The sequence below is a fragment of the Peromyscus maniculatus genome, chromosome 3 (assembly GCF_049852395.1).
Source record: "Peromyscus maniculatus bairdii isolate BWxNUB_F1_BW_parent chromosome 3, HU_Pman_BW_mat_3.1, whole genome shotgun sequence".
Taxonomy (NCBI): domain Eukaryota; kingdom Metazoa; phylum Chordata; class Mammalia; order Rodentia; family Cricetidae; genus Peromyscus; species Peromyscus maniculatus.
In genome coordinates, this window is record NC_134854.1 from 167,236,301 (window position 1) to 167,251,077 (window position 14,777).

Sequence of the window (14,777 nt, forward strand, 5' to 3'; positions counted from 1 at the left end):
CAGACATCACTAATGAAATCCTTTTGCCCTCGGTTAACTTTCCTCTCCTCCTAGTGCCGAATACCACAGAGCCCGACTACAAATCCAAAGACTGGGTTTTCCTCAATTACACCTACAAAAGGTTCGAAGGGCTGACCCAGCGCGGCTCCATCCCCACGTACGTGAAAGCCGGGAAATCATGAGTGACAGTCACAGTCACCCACAGCCAAGAACTCAGGTAGCTGCATCTCCAGGCTGGCTTGGCAACAACACCAGACACTCCCAGGATGCTGGTGCTCACCAGCCCGAGGAACTTCAACAGGCTTGGATTCTGAGACAACTGCAGGAATCGCTCGGCTTTTTTTTTTTTTTTTTTAATATTATTTGTATTAACTTTATTATACAAAGGTACTGGAACAAAAGGAACGGACATTCCTTCCTAACTGCACTGCCTATGTGCTTGTTGAGGTCCATTCTGCCTGTGTTCTGCGCTTCCAACTGCAACACTAATCCAGCCAGAACTGCGTAGCACTGACGGCGCCGTGGCAGCCTGCGGTCGGTCACTCTTGGTGTCCCTGCTTCACTGCAAAGCTCGTGGGTCTTGAATCAGTAAAAGCCATCTGTAGCTGCTGGAGAACATTCGCCGTGTTGGTTTGGATGCTGTGGGCTCTGCGTGAAGACAGCTTCTGTAACGGTCCTAAGGAGAAGGACTCTGACGTCAGCATGAGAATTTCCTGTCAGGCTCTCACAGTCCCTGGGGTAGGGAAGGTGACCTTCTGTCAGGGTGAGGACATGTCTCACCTTCACTCCAGCATCCTCCCAGGCTGACTGCTCTGAGTAGTGACCACTGTTTGCACACGTAGGGAGATGTACTACTGTACTCAGCAAATGTCAGTTACTTTTCTTGTGATACAAGGACTTCTTTTTTAACAAGAGGACAGGCGTTATTTTAACTGGGTGATGGTGAGTTGAGTTTCATAAATGACCATGAAAGCTGCTTGTAGAACCTAGTGTATTTTTATTAAACTATTTTTTTAAATGTCAAACTTCTGATCATGTCAATGGACACGTGGAGAACAAGAGTGAGACTCACTTGGGCTTTCTGCAAAGTCAGTGTGTGTCATTGCTGGTACCCTTTGTTTCCTTTGGTAGCTTTAGTGCCATTGTTTTCCAATGAACCAAAGATCCTGAACAGTGGCAGTCAGTGGTGAGTGGAACTCCACTTTCCAGGGGGTGCTACACTCCACGTGACAGACTTTCAACAGGCCAGCCCTGTTCATGGTTAGTTCATCACTGTGGTTGAAGTCCACAATGGAGTAAAGGAAGCGGGTACAGGCCGGAGAGGGGCGGGAGTGACTGAAGACTGGGCAGAAAACGTCAGCATCAGATTCCTCAGGTATTTGCCCGATGATTGCATCATCTTTTCTTGCTCAGCATTTTGACTCTAAAACAACGTTCTAAGTTGTAGTTGAGAAATAACTTCTCAGCAAATGGTTAATGTTTATCATCTGTGATGGAGATGGAATGAGGATTTATTAGGAGGAATGTCTCATGGGGGGACTGAGCAATGCCTTGTACAAATTTCCAAAAGCTTTTAAAACACTGCTGCTGGATGACCCCTTTTCCATCAAGGCTATCAGCTCTTGAAGTATTTTGGTGAATTGCTGGGTCTGGTGAGTACTCTCCACCTGTTAGTCTACTGGCTTAACTGTAGCCTGATCCTGTGACTGAGTGTTTGGAGAAAGCAGACTGGACACAGTGGATATCTCATCTCACTGATGACTCTAATTAACTGCCTTAACTTATATGGGGTGTGTGGGCTCCTCCAGCTCATCTGTTTCGGAGGTGCAGCAGCAGAGACTCCAGCAATAGAATGGGACTTTACTAGTGTGGGGTGACGAGGTTGGACACAGAGCACTGTGTTCCCTAGCTCAGGTGTGATTAACTACCTGGCTTCCACAGGGTGACAGTGTTGTCAAGTCCAGGTAACGGGTAGGTTGAGACTAGTGTAAGGAAGAACTACCCAGCTTACGTTTCTGTGATGTAGGGACAGCACTTTGATCTCCCTGTTGTGACCAGGAAGAACAGTTTTCCTGGTGGTGGAGGGCTTTTGAGAAGTTTGCTTTGCTAGAGTTAACAGGAGTCAGTCTTCAGGGATTGCTCATGAAAGCCTTTCTTAAGCTACTATCTAAAGGCAATGAAAGACTGTGCCTGCCCCTTGGAAGCTAAAAATATGAATCAGGGTACAGATGAAGCAAATAACTGACTTTCCATTGTATATCCCCCATATCTCAGGTGAATCATGTAATTTAAGTGACAAAAGTCTGTCTAATCACTGGGCATAGTGATATTTTCTCTAGTCTCTGTTTTGAATCAAAGAAGTTTTACTATGTGGTTTGGGCTTTTCTAAGGATATAGAAAGTGTGTCTGATCCAGATCTATTGGTTTCCTGTTTTAATACAGACATTCACTTTCCATTAAAGCCTTCGTGTTAAGGCAGTTGTTAACAGCCAAGTCTGCAGGTGTGTGAAGCCCTCAGCTGTCCAGAAGCAGCAGTGACCGCTCAGCCATAGGTGACAGTTAGTCTAGTGAAAATGCCAGCTGTGGGCTATTAAAAAGGATTCTTCATTGCTGAGGCTTAGATGGGGCTCACTTATTCCCATAACAGCATAGCTTTCTAACACATGCATAGCTTTGCACAAGGTATACATCTTTAAGTATTTTGAAGCATATTTATATTTGATGTTTTGCTGTAGAACACCTTTAGACAGTCTGTGCTGTCAAGAGTAATGGCTACCTGTCTTTTGGCGGTCTACAAGTAAGTTACTTGACGATCAGAAGAGTCCCTGGCTACCTGACACACTCTTTGAGTTGTTAAAATTCAGAAAATTCAAAAGCAACTGTTTTGCTGTGATCACAATTATTTCTCATTTTATTTCAAATTAATTTTCTCTGTAGAAGTGCACTTATTTCTGAAAATCTTATGAAGCCAACACTTAATAAATATAAGACAATTGGGACTACTAGAAATATTTTAGATTTTTATTACAAAATGTGAGCAAATAATGCTGCTTTTAAAGGAATAAAGAAATAAAAGTGTATTGTAGTTATTTTTTTAAAAACAATATAATTCAGCAGTTGTCCAGAACCATCGAGCTTCAGAGTCCAGCGTTTCGAAGACTGTTGGGCAGCAAGAAAGCACAGCGAGAATAAAAACCGTGTTTCTGAAAGTTCTGCTCTTGGTGTTTCTTTTGTTTTGTTTTGTTGTTTGCAGATTGGTGTTATCCAAAACTTAAGAAATACTATTTTCTGAATGAAATTACCAAATAGCTATTGTACCTGAAGAGCATCATGAAAAGGTTTAAGTATTTGGAGTTTGAATCGTATTATATTTAAACAATCAAAATAGTTGAACAAGTCTGTGTGGGAGTCTGCCGGAGTCCAGCTCCAACCTGACGAAGGGGTCTTAGGAGAAGGAGAGAGGAATGAGGAAATGATAGATAGAAAGAGACAATAAGAAAGACAGAGACACAGGATAGCTTTGGGAGGGCCCTGGGTCAATACCCAGTCTCCTCGAGGTTTATTCCAAAGGGCTTTTTATGCAATGCCATGAGGCAAAAGACCTCCCCACTTTCAATATCAAAGCACAACGTACTGCCAAGTGTAGACCCTTCAGAACACGTGGTAACCACTCCCGTGGCAAAAGCATTCCATTATGCAGCTCTGCTGGGTAAAGCAAGCTCAGGCTCAGACTCAAGGTCTTACTAGGAAGCCTCTGTGGGCCTCCACAAGTCTGGGTTTAAAATTGTTCAGATCCATAGCTGGAAACATACACCTTTGTAAGTTGTCATTTTAAGGGCATACGGGGCATAGATCTTATATGCAGCTTCTCCAGTGAGTCAGAACCTGAGTACATCAGTAAACTGAAAATACTCGAGTTCAGAGATAAAATCAACTCAGCCACTACCCACTGTGTCCCTTCCTATGGAAGTCACAACTCCAGAATTGCCACTGAGCCCAGAAAGAGCCAGGCAGAACCGATCCAGCCCACTGTGCTCCACAGTACCTAGCGTGCACCATTTCAATGATGTAAGACTGAGAACACTGGAGGTCAGAGTTGGGGAGAACAAACTTGTAAACTCTTAAGTCCAACTCTCAAAAGTGTCTAGTGAGACAGCTTACCATTTATAATCGCACTTTGATTTACATGATGCACTGTTTAAAACTATTCTGTAAAGAAATGGAATCACCAGGACACGAGACACCCAGAGCTCCGCGCCAGTACTTTTTGCTTCCAAAGCATACACAGAGCATGCTCTGTTGGCAGATTGTCCCCCTATGCTTTTAAAACCTCAGAGGAAACGGGTGAGATGACAGTTAGTACTTGGGAACAGGAATGACAACAGGCGGCACAAGGCAGGTAAGTGGTTTCACCGGTAAGGAAATGATCTCATCACACAAGGTCACAAGTTCTCCTCCAGGATAGTCAGTTCATCAAAAAAAACCAAACAAACAAACAAAAAAAAAACCCCAAAAAACCACAAACTATATGAACCCCTTCCATTTTATTACTTTTGTCATGTTGCTTTGTCCTTGGTCAGAGAGAGCTAGATGGCTCAAAGAATTAAGTGTCAGTCCTTATATAGCTTGAAGGCTCAAGTTTTTCAGAGAGCCTGGAGGTGCTGAGAGATGGCTGAGCAGTCAAGAGTGAGTACTGCCTTCGTAGAGGACCTGAATTTGGGTCCCGGTACGCATGCCAGATGGCTCACAGTCACTTATAAACTCCAGGGGATCAGATGACTGGCATCTGCAGTCACACATGCACATAATTAGACATAATAAGAATGCTTTGCTGAGCTGGGCTGTGGTGGCACACTTTTTTTTTTTTTTTTTTTTTTTTTTTTTGGTTTTTCGAGACAGGGTTTCTTAGTGTAGCTTTGCGCCTTTCCTGGAACTCACTTGGTAGCCCAGGTTGGCCTCGAACTCACAGAGATCCACCTGGCTCTGCCTCCTGAGTGCTGGGATTAAAGGCGTGCGCCACCACAGCCCGGCAACATATCTTTAACCCCAGCACTTGGGAGGCAGAGGCTGGCGAATCTTTGTGAGTTCGAGGCCAGCCTGGTCTACAGAGCGAGATCCAGGAAAGGCGCAAAGCTACACAGAGAAACCCTGTCTCAAAAAACAAAAACAAGAATGCTTTGCTGGACAGTGCCCCCATGTGTTACTGGCTGTGATTATAACAACTATCTGTTAATTAACTGGTACCTGGCCTGGTGGTTGACTTAGATACAATTCATGTTCTAGTACCAGGGTGGGCCTTACTATACACATCCATGGGTACCTGAAACCAAATTAGGGTTCTTCTAAGAATCTTAAAACATGTCCTCTGCAAGCCTGACCTGGATTACACAGACCCTGTCCTGAAGGAGAAGGGAGATGGGAGGAGACGACAACAACACTGGTCTTTAGTCTACAGCACTGCACTTCTGTCATGGTCAGTGAGTTGCAGGCCGGCTCCTTGTCCCTCCTGACCCACCTGTGAGACTGGGGCACCGAGAACCACTGTACTGGGCACTCAGATCCGAGGTTCCTGTGCTCTGGGGAGTCCCCGGAGTCTCATATTTCCTCTTGTGCTCCTGTCTTCCCAACTGCTGTTCTCCAAGGCTCATCCCCTCTAAAGTGGTTATAAACAAATACAGAGTTCGTCAACCCAGTCAGGGGTGGGTAGTCTAACTGTTGACTCAGGTGCTGTGTCTAAATTAGGTAGGAAGGTGTTCACTAATCTTTTCATTGAAACATCTGTGGTCAAAGATGGCTATTAAGTCCTTTCCCTAGGGCAAAACTAATAGAAAGGGAGACTGCTGTCAGGCCTAGCTTTGTCTGTACTTGGTCTTGCTGGTAAAGTATTGTCTTGAGCAAGACTGACCCTTCTGTACAGTTCTACCTTAGGGGGAACCTGGACACCATGGCTGCTTTCAGAGTGTCCAAACCTGGAAGAGTATTACTGTATTACTTCAGGTGCACACGTGCGCTTTGTGCTTTCTCTCTCTCTCTCTCTCTCTCTCTCTCTCTCTCTCTCTCTCTCTCTCTCTCTCTCTCTCTCTCTCTCTCTCACACACACACACACACACACAGCCCTTCTTGATGATTTCCTCATTCTATTAAAAGAAAAACTTACAACTGTATGTGTAGGTCTGTACGTAAGAGTGCAGTGCCCTCAGAGACCAGAAGGCATCAGGCCTCCTGGAGTTCGCAGGTGGTTATGAACTGCCTAGGGTGGCTGCTGAGAACCTAACTTCTGTCCTCAGGAAGGTGGTATGCAGTAGGTTGCTCTTAACCACTCAGCCAAGTCACCAGCCAGATTGTATCATTTTTGTCCCATCTGTACTTGACTACAGTTTTCTCGGGATTTTATTGTTCTCTTGCTTGGAGAAGTAATCTTTCCTTCCTCTACCCACAACCTAGCTGTAGGAAATTTGAATCTTTAAGGAAGCACTGCATCCTGGAGTACAGTACTCAGCAGCTGGGTCTTATTTGAAAGAACTTGGAGTGTGTCTCACCCTCAGACCAGCACCTGTAGGGCAGAGCTGAGACCAGACTCTCATCATCGGATTTGGGGCTACTGAGTTGTAGAAAGGTAAACTCTGCAGAGTTTGTGATATGTTCCTTGTTGGTTATTGTGCGAACAGCCATATAAAGGAACAGGCGGTGTGCAGTAGGTGAAGGCCAAAGACGACAGAGCCTAGCACATGGTGAGCGCTGGGTGGCCCTCCTTTGTAACGACGACCAGTTTCAAAATGTTTTGACTTTTAATAAAAACAACTCCAAAAACATTGAAGCTTTGCTGAAGTTGTTTAGGTTAGCAAGCAATACAGGATTCGAACTAACTAGCTCTTACATAGTAAGTTACCCCATATTTATGCTCTGCCACAGGGTGGTACCTCCATTGCATGGCACTTCATCTCCTGCTCCCTCGGCATCTGGCTGGTGATTCCTGACTCTGCCCTTCTTCATCCCATCATTGTTAGTTTGGTCACCCCCCCCCATACTTCCTGCCTGGCTACTGACCAATTGGCTGTCTATTATACCAATTTGAGTGACATCTTTACAGTATACAAGAGGATTATTCCACATCGGTCTTCTCTTCCATACCTCCCTGTCATAGGTCAAACCCAAGCCCATCTTTTTGTCCCAGAAGCCCATAGTGGGTCTGTCAGTGTAGACAGACTGAAGACTAGTGCTTCCAGCTCTCCACACTGTCCTCTCCACTCTTTGCACAAGCCCAGGAGTCTCCGCAGAGACTCCTTCCTGGACCACCACTGGAAGCAGAAGGAAAAGGCCATCTAAGGTATTATTAGTATGGTTGTTTCTCTTCAACCTCTTAAGAGCTCAAAAATGGATATTTGTTGTTTTTATGAACCTTGGAAAATATCTTAGGTTTAATTAACTCTGCTGCTGTTTGACCCCAGTTGTTGGGAAAGGCCCCATTCATGGTTGTAAAGCTGGCTCTTCCCAGGTGGGCAAAAGAATACTGCCTGTGCCTTGCAAGCTGATTTTACAGGATCTTTAGCAGTGAAACAAAATGATTGTCCACTTGGGGTGAGCAAGGGTTCCGGCTCTAGGGGGAACCAGAGCACCATGGCTGCTTTCAGAGCTCCAAACCTGGAAAAGTATTATTTCAGGTGTACACATGCTCTCTCCCTCCCTCCTTCCCTCCCTCCTTCCCTCCCTCCCTCTCTCCTCTCTCTCTCTCTCTCTCTCTCTCTCTCTCTCTCTCTCTCTCTCTCTCTCTCACACACACACACACACACACACACACACACACAGAGCCCTTTTTGGGCTCTGAGCTGGGGGCCAACTGATGTTGATGAGAAAGAACTAGCCAGGATTCTGTAAATTTGGTTTCAAATCTACTCAGAAATTTCCCAAGGAGAAAGTAAGGGCTACTACTGGCTACAAATGAGAAAGTACCTTCTATCTTTAAGACTGGATCTCATGCAGCCCTGGCCAGCCTTGAACTCACTGTACAGCCGAGGGTGACCTTGAGCTCCCCATCATCCAGCTTTCAATTCTCAGGCACTAGGATTGCATATGTGCACCGCCATGATGGTTTCTCGGGGTTCTGAAGATTAAACAACATCCCCAGCCCTCCCCACACCCTCTACCTTCTGGGGCTTATTTGAGACAGTCCCAGCCCAAGCTGGCCTCCAAATGGACTTGACCCAAAGATAACCTTGACCACCACTCCATCTTCTACCCCTACCTCCCAAGTGCTAGGATTCCAAGTGTGTACCCCGGCTATTATGTTTAAGAAATAGAAAACAAACCCCTTGTCTAGAAAGAAAGCAAAGCTTCCAGGCATAAAGAAACAGGAATAGGATATAAACCCGATAGTGGAGGGGTGGAGGACACTAGACACAGGGCAGTCGCCCCAAGAACCTGGCCTGGCCTGGGCCCACAGCTTCCTGAGGTCCTGGGGGAGTGGCTGCATTCTTCCCTTTGTTTTCAGGCTGTGGGAGAAATGAATCATCATTTCAGGGAAGTGAGGCCTGTGGTGACTCATGGGCAGGCTCACTGGCTGCCATGCAGGGGATCAACTCTTGAGACCTGACCTACAATCTCAGCTCTGGTATCTATGAAGGACCTTGCCAAAATACTCTCTCTCTCTCTTTTTAATGGAGTATATTCATTGCACACAGCGCTGGGTTCCTAGGACACTGTCATCCAAGTACGCAGATTACTCTGATCACCTTCTCCTGACTGCTCTCTCACCTCTGCCTCAGTCCCCTTTGTCCTGTAGACAGTCTTACTGTCTACATACACGTCATGAAATCTAGATTCACGATATTTTTCTAAGCCTGGTTTCATTCATTCAGTACCATTATCTCTACTTGTATCTGCTTTCCTGAAAACGACATACTTTTGTTTGTCGTGGTTGAATGGAGCTCCACTATGTGTATGCACCACTGTTACCCATTCATCTGCTGACAGACACAGGTTGGTTGCAAAGCTTAGCTATAGGAAGGCTACAGTAAACATGGATGTCCCAGGGGCTCGGTGATGTGCTCACTTGGCGGTAGCTGGGTCATTCAGATGCTCTATTTTAGTTTTAAGGCATCTCTATGATGAGTTCCATATTGGCTGGATTAGTTAGGTTCCACCAGAAGTATATTGGGGGCCCCTTTGTCCACACCCTTCTGAGGGTCAGTCCTCACTTGTTTTCTTAATGTTTGTTGTTCTAATGGTGCTGGAACCTCAGCATAGTTTGAATTTGCATTTCTGAACACTTTTTCATGTTTCTTGGACATTTTTGCCTCATCTTTTGAAAACTGACTGTTCATGAGCCCACTTATTGATCGGGCTTTTTAAAAAAGATTCTTTATGTGTTTGTTTTGTCTGCATGATATTTATGTGTACTACAGGACGCTGTGGCGGTCAGAAGAGGGTGACAGATCTCCCTGAACCTGGCGTTCTGGTTGTAAACTCCATGTGGGTGCTGGGAATCGAACCCGAGTCCTCTACAAGAGCCGCAAGTGCTCTTAACCACTGAGCCATTTCTCTAACCCCTTAATTAGGTTTTTTGATTTCTTGGCATTTTGTCTTTTGGATTGCTTATGTGATATGCATACTAATCTTGTCAGATGTTTAGTTAGTACAGATTTCCTCCCATTTGATGGTGTTCCTGCATGAGCCTCTCCCACTGAGAAAACAGTAATGAATGGATGTTCACTCAGCTACAGCAGCACCAAGGGAGTGGCCGGATGGCAGAGGTAAAAACGGCTGTTGGCATTTGGAACTTGGAGAGAAGTTTTGATGAGGCGGTGTCTGTGTGTGACAGGAGCGGCAGTTTGGGCACCGACTTGCACACTATGGTAACTAGGAAGGGCCACACCCTCTGCCTTCTGGACCCAACAAGAAGAGTCTGCCACTGAGTCCTTGGAGATCCAGGGGACTCCTGCCAAACCCTGGCGTTTTCACTGCTGTTGCTTTACCTAGGCAAACTGTAACTCAGGAACCCAGTCAGTGTGTTCTGGAGGAACCGCAGTAGGAGGAAGGGAGGTCCAGAGCTCTGAGGAGCTTGATGACATGCGTGCCTAACTGTTACGGGAGTCCCTGAGACGGCTGTTGACACCCACACCCGAACTCCGCAGCTAGGCGCTTCTTGCACCACGCAGGGGTCTCCCCGGTCCTCCCAGGGCGCCCCACCGCCTCCCAGGGCGCGCCGGCTGCAGCTCGTTGGCTCGGGGCTGTCGGCTCAGGCTCCGCCTGTGCGGGAGCCTGGTCCCGCCCCGGGCTGGCAAGGGCTGCCGGGGCTGCGGTGGCCGAGCCCGCGCCCCGCTCCGGGGGCGCCCGGGTCGTATGGGGAGTCGCGGGGCTGCGGGGCGCGCGATGGCGGCAGCCAGAGCTGAGGTGCCGGGTGAGTAGCTTGCGGAGACCTCGACATCGCCGGGGGTCCCCGATGGCGAGTCAGGACCCCGACCCCATGCTGGGAGTCCCCGGATGGCAAAGCCAGGACCCCACTCCCATGCTGGGGGTTCCTGCATGGCTACGCCAGGGTCTTTCTCATCTGGTGGCAATGGGTCCAGGCGGTGGGTCCCTGCAGCCCCAGCGCAGGTGCACCGCCTTGGGGACTGAGTCCCCGGTGTGGGGTCGGGTCCCGGCGGCGGCGCCCTACAGAGGGTGAGCTGTGTGCACAGTCGCCCGGCGCCCCGCGTCTTCGTGCTCTGCAACCAGCGGCTCGGGTTTGCTCCGCTCTGGAAGAAGCAGCGGGTTCCAGGGTGCTGCCGGAGGCCCTCGTTGCGTCCCAGTGGCCAAGTCCCTCCTGGGGAGCGTGGGGAGGGGGGGTACCCTCGCAATCTCATCACAGCCTCGGTAGCAAAGCGAGCAGTGGACTTGGGGTGGGGGGTGGGGGAACAGTCCCCTTATCTTTCCCGCCAGGCGCTGTAACCTCAGCTTGCTCCTTTTCGGGTTTGCCGGTCTTGTTGGGAGTTTTGTCTCATTTGTCCTCTCTTGCTCTCAGTGATAAACTTGGAGGAGTCTTCCCTGGGAGACTGTGGCCATTACTTCACAGAGGATAATCGTAAAAAGCTGTTACTTAAGGCAGGTGGTAGGCAGGAGAAAAAAAACAGTAAGTAAAAACAGGCACAAAAGCCAGGCCGCAGTTATTTTTGATCGACTGACTGACTGATGGATTGATTTCTTGCGGTGTAGCCCTTAGCTGGCCTGGAAGTTACTGTAAGACCATCTCGACCTGGACTTGCTTGTCTCAACTCAACGGGTGTAATTTTAACAAACGGTGGAGATTTCTGTCTGTGGCCTTTCAAAGGCTTGTGTGCCCTTTCTACAAGGTGCTCACAGCTGTTTGGTTGATAAGAGGATCCCTTCACTCTGAGCTCTGTTTCCCTCTCCTCTGGGTACCTCAGTTTCCTCCCTGTAAAATGGAGTAGTAACCACCTCAGCCTCTACAGTTCGCAGCTGTGAAGATTAACAAGCTAAAAGGCGTTTGGCATGCTTAGTCTAAGTCTCAGGAGTCTCCATGAACATCGACTAAACACCCTTTAGTTTAAGGACACTTGTCCACCCCACTACACAAGAATCACCTAAGTGTGGTGACAGTTTGGCTACACTGTGGTGATGTGTTGTGTACCCTAATAAAGCTTGAGGATCAGAGGACAGAGCCAATCACTAGATTAGACATAGAGGCAGGCAGTGGTGGCACACACCCTTAGTCCTTTCACTCTGGAGGCAGAGATCCATGAGGATCTCTGTGAGTTCAAGGCCACACTGGAAACAGAGGCAGGCAGTGGTGGCACACACCTTTAATCCCAGTACTGGGAAGCACACATGTCTTTAATCCCAGGAAGTGACATGGCTGGGCAGAGAAAGGTATATAAGGCGTGAGGAAACAGGAACTAAGGCAGTTCAGCTGAGACCCTCAGGGGTGAGGACTCAGAGGCTTTCAGTCTAAGGATTCATGGAAACAGGATTGGCTGAGGAGTTGGCGAGGTGAGCGTGGCTGTGGCTTGTTCTGCTTCTCTGGTCTTTCAGCTTTCATCCCAATATCTGGCTCGTGTTTTGTTTTTTTTTTTTTATAAGACCATTTAAGATTCGAACAACACTGCACTGTGGATAGTTGGGCTTGTTTGGTTACAAGAAAGTGAAAATTGATAACAAAAACCCAAAACAAAAAAGGTCTTTATATCAGACTCCAGGGCCATGCTAGTTTTACCTGCACGTCATTTGGAGTTGGGTGCTCATGGGAAAACAAAAATCTAAAAACTACTGCTGTTGGTGGCAGTGGGCAGCCCACAGCTGGGCTTACATTGTGTGAAACACAAATCTTAACCACAGGGCTGTTTTGAAGGTGTCCACAGAAAGAAAGGTGGAGTCGAACGTAATTGCTCGCTCACTTACCATTTTATGAGACCAGCTTGTGGGGTAAATGCTGAGACTAAGCCTGCTGCCCAGTGGCTGTGCATCGTCCTGGAAGACGGTCCCAGAACCTTTGGAGCTAGGGAGAGGGCCCACAACTGCACTGGCTTAAATCCATGTTCATGACTCAGAAACCCAACTGGTGTCCCATCCTGCTTTGCATAAGCTCTTGTTCCTGGCCTGTGTTCTTGGTAGTTTCTTCCAGGAATGCCTCACACAAGCTAATCCAGGATGGGCTTGGTGCTCTCAGCATGGCGAAAGCTTGAGTTTCTCCTGTGCGTGGGATCTAGGTCATTAGTCAGCCCCTGAACCCACTCAGCATTATCAGGGACTCGGTGTTAGCCTGCATGGCCCTGGGAAGCTGAGGTACGGGGAAGCCTGCCCTGTAAGGTTCTTCCTGCCCTAGTGTCTGCCAATCTGTCCCATGCTCCTGCCTGATTTCAGCATCTAGCACCTCCTCTGTAAGATGGGGACAATGGGAGCTTCTGCTTGATTAGAATTAGGTGAGACTGAGGTGCATGGTAAGGGGCTAGAGAGAAGGCTCAGTGGTTAGAGCACTGGCTGTTCCTGCAAAGGGCCTGAGTTCGGTTCCCAGCACCCACATGGTAGCTCACAACCATCTGTAACTCCAGATCCAGGCAGTTTGATGTCCTCTGCTGGCTTCTGTGGTCACAGAGGGCACACATGTGGTACATATACATCCATACAGGCAAAACACTCATACACAAAACTCACACACAGTTTTGGAGAACCTGCTGGGTATTTTTTACCGAGTGTGTGTGTGTGTGTGTGTGTGTGTGTGTGTGTGTGCGCGCGCTCGCGTGTGCGCTTGGTGGTGCTGCGGATCAAAGCCAGGACCTTGTACCTGTCAGGCTCATGTCCCACCAGGAGATCCATTCCCAAGGCCTAGGGAATCTTATCAGACTTGAATCCTGGGCCACAAGCATCATTTCTTCCCTGTTTGTTTATGGTGGAGATCTGTTAGGAAAATCATTGTCTACCAGCTGTGATTTTGGCCAAATTATTTAGTTTCTTGGAGCTCCAGCTTCCTTATTTATAAAATTGGGCTAAAAAATCCCTGACAGCAAGTGGTGACAGTTAACGGAGGTAATGACTACAGACTGGAGTCATCCGACTTCCACACACACTTACTTCCCTTTTTCCTCATGACCTTTCCCAGGGCATTGTCTCTATCACAGAAGCCCTCCCTAATTCCTGTTTTCACACTGCAGTGCTTTGTCTCTGGGAGCAATCCTGTCTGTTTGTCTGTGTTGTTTGTGTTGGTCTCAAGGCTCTGCCTTCAGCATGCTGGTCCTGGGAGAGCAGAGCTGGTCCTTACCCGTCCTTTCCATCTCTGATTCCTTCTCCTGTTAAGTGCCTAGTAAAGACTGTAGCTCTTAAATGAGACTTTGCTTAAGGTGTGCACAGGGCTGACTCATTCATAAAGGACCCACCGAGTGCTCACTGTTGACTAGACAAACAGATGGTGGAAACCGGAGTTCTGGGGAGAGAGGTCAGCAGTGGCTTGTCTGGGTGAGAGGTTACGTGCCTGACTTTTCTCCTTACGAATGTGTCATAGAAGTGACTCAGAACAGGTTTTTTCTGGCTCTCAGTTCAAGGGGATACAGCTCTCCACAGTGGAGAAGACATGGTAACAGGAGAGTGAGGCTGCTGGTCGCCTGTGTCCACAGAAGCAGAGCGCAGACAGGAAGGCCCTCCCACAGCGAACCACTTCCTCCAGTGAGGCTCCGCCTCCCACGGTTCCGCAATCTTCTAAACAGCGCCACCCCCTGGGGACTCAGCGTTCAAGCACATGAGCCCGTGGGAGACGGTTCACACTCAAACCACAACAGAGACAGGCTGCAACATTGCATTGTGTTAACAAACAAAAAAATAACAGGCTAACCACTGAGAATGAGGCCCCCTCTCACAACTGGGGGGACACTGTCTAATTTATGAAGAGGGAGCACTTTAGTATTCGTGGGTGGGTGTCTCTCAGAAGCGGTGGTATGTCTTTCAGGGGACAGAATAGAAACAAAAGTGGAGAATGGCAGGTGACCGGAGGATGTGACACTTGGAGTCTTTGATTTGAGTAGAATCTGGAAAAGGAAGGCCAGCTTTGCTGAGGTTGCCTCAATGGTGTTAGCTCCCCTGGCCATGTGGACAGTTAAACAGAAAGTCCATTTGAGGGGCAGAGGTTTTTCCAGATTGAAGACACATGCATCTTTTATTTTGTGGTTCCTGGTTGGCAGCAGCACATTCATCACCATGGAAGAGGAGTGAGCTGGACCTGGGCTGAGGGAGAAGGCAGGAAAGCAGAGGAATGCCTCTCAGAGGGTGGGCCGGGTGGCCTTGCCTCCCTTCCA

The 14,777-nt window shown here is 48.0% G+C and overlaps 2 protein-coding genes across 7 annotated transcripts in view; both read left to right on the plus strand.

The window, feature by feature from the left end:
* The window catches only part of Stk38l (serine/threonine kinase 38 like), a 67,072-nt gene extending 66,047 nt beyond the window's left edge, over nucleotides 1-1,025 (plus strand). For all 4 annotated transcript variants that reach the window (XM_076568311.1, XM_076568313.1, XM_076568314.1 and 1 more), the window contains exon 14: nucleotides 55-1,025. In XM_076568311.1, the coding sequence (XP_076424426.1) occupies nucleotides 55-182 (128 nt within the window). In that variant the 3' untranslated portion in view covers nucleotides 183-1,025. The remainder of the gene's footprint in view (nucleotides 1-54) is intronic.
* Nucleotides 1,026-10,276: 9,251 nt separating this feature from the next.
* Nucleotides 10,277-14,777, plus strand: part of Bmal2 (basic helix-loop-helix ARNT like 2) — a 46,607-nt gene continuing 42,106 nt past the window's right edge. For 2 of the 3 annotated variants that reach the window (XM_016005163.3, XM_076568316.1), the window contains exon 1: nucleotides 10,284-10,396. In XM_016005163.3, coding sequence (XP_015860649.1) covers nucleotides 10,339-10,396 — 58 coding nt within the window. In that variant the 5' untranslated portion in view covers nucleotides 10,284-10,338. Of the gene's footprint in view, nucleotides 10,397-14,777 lie in introns of all 3 variants that reach the window. The other variant, XM_016005164.3, reaches the window with a different exon arrangement.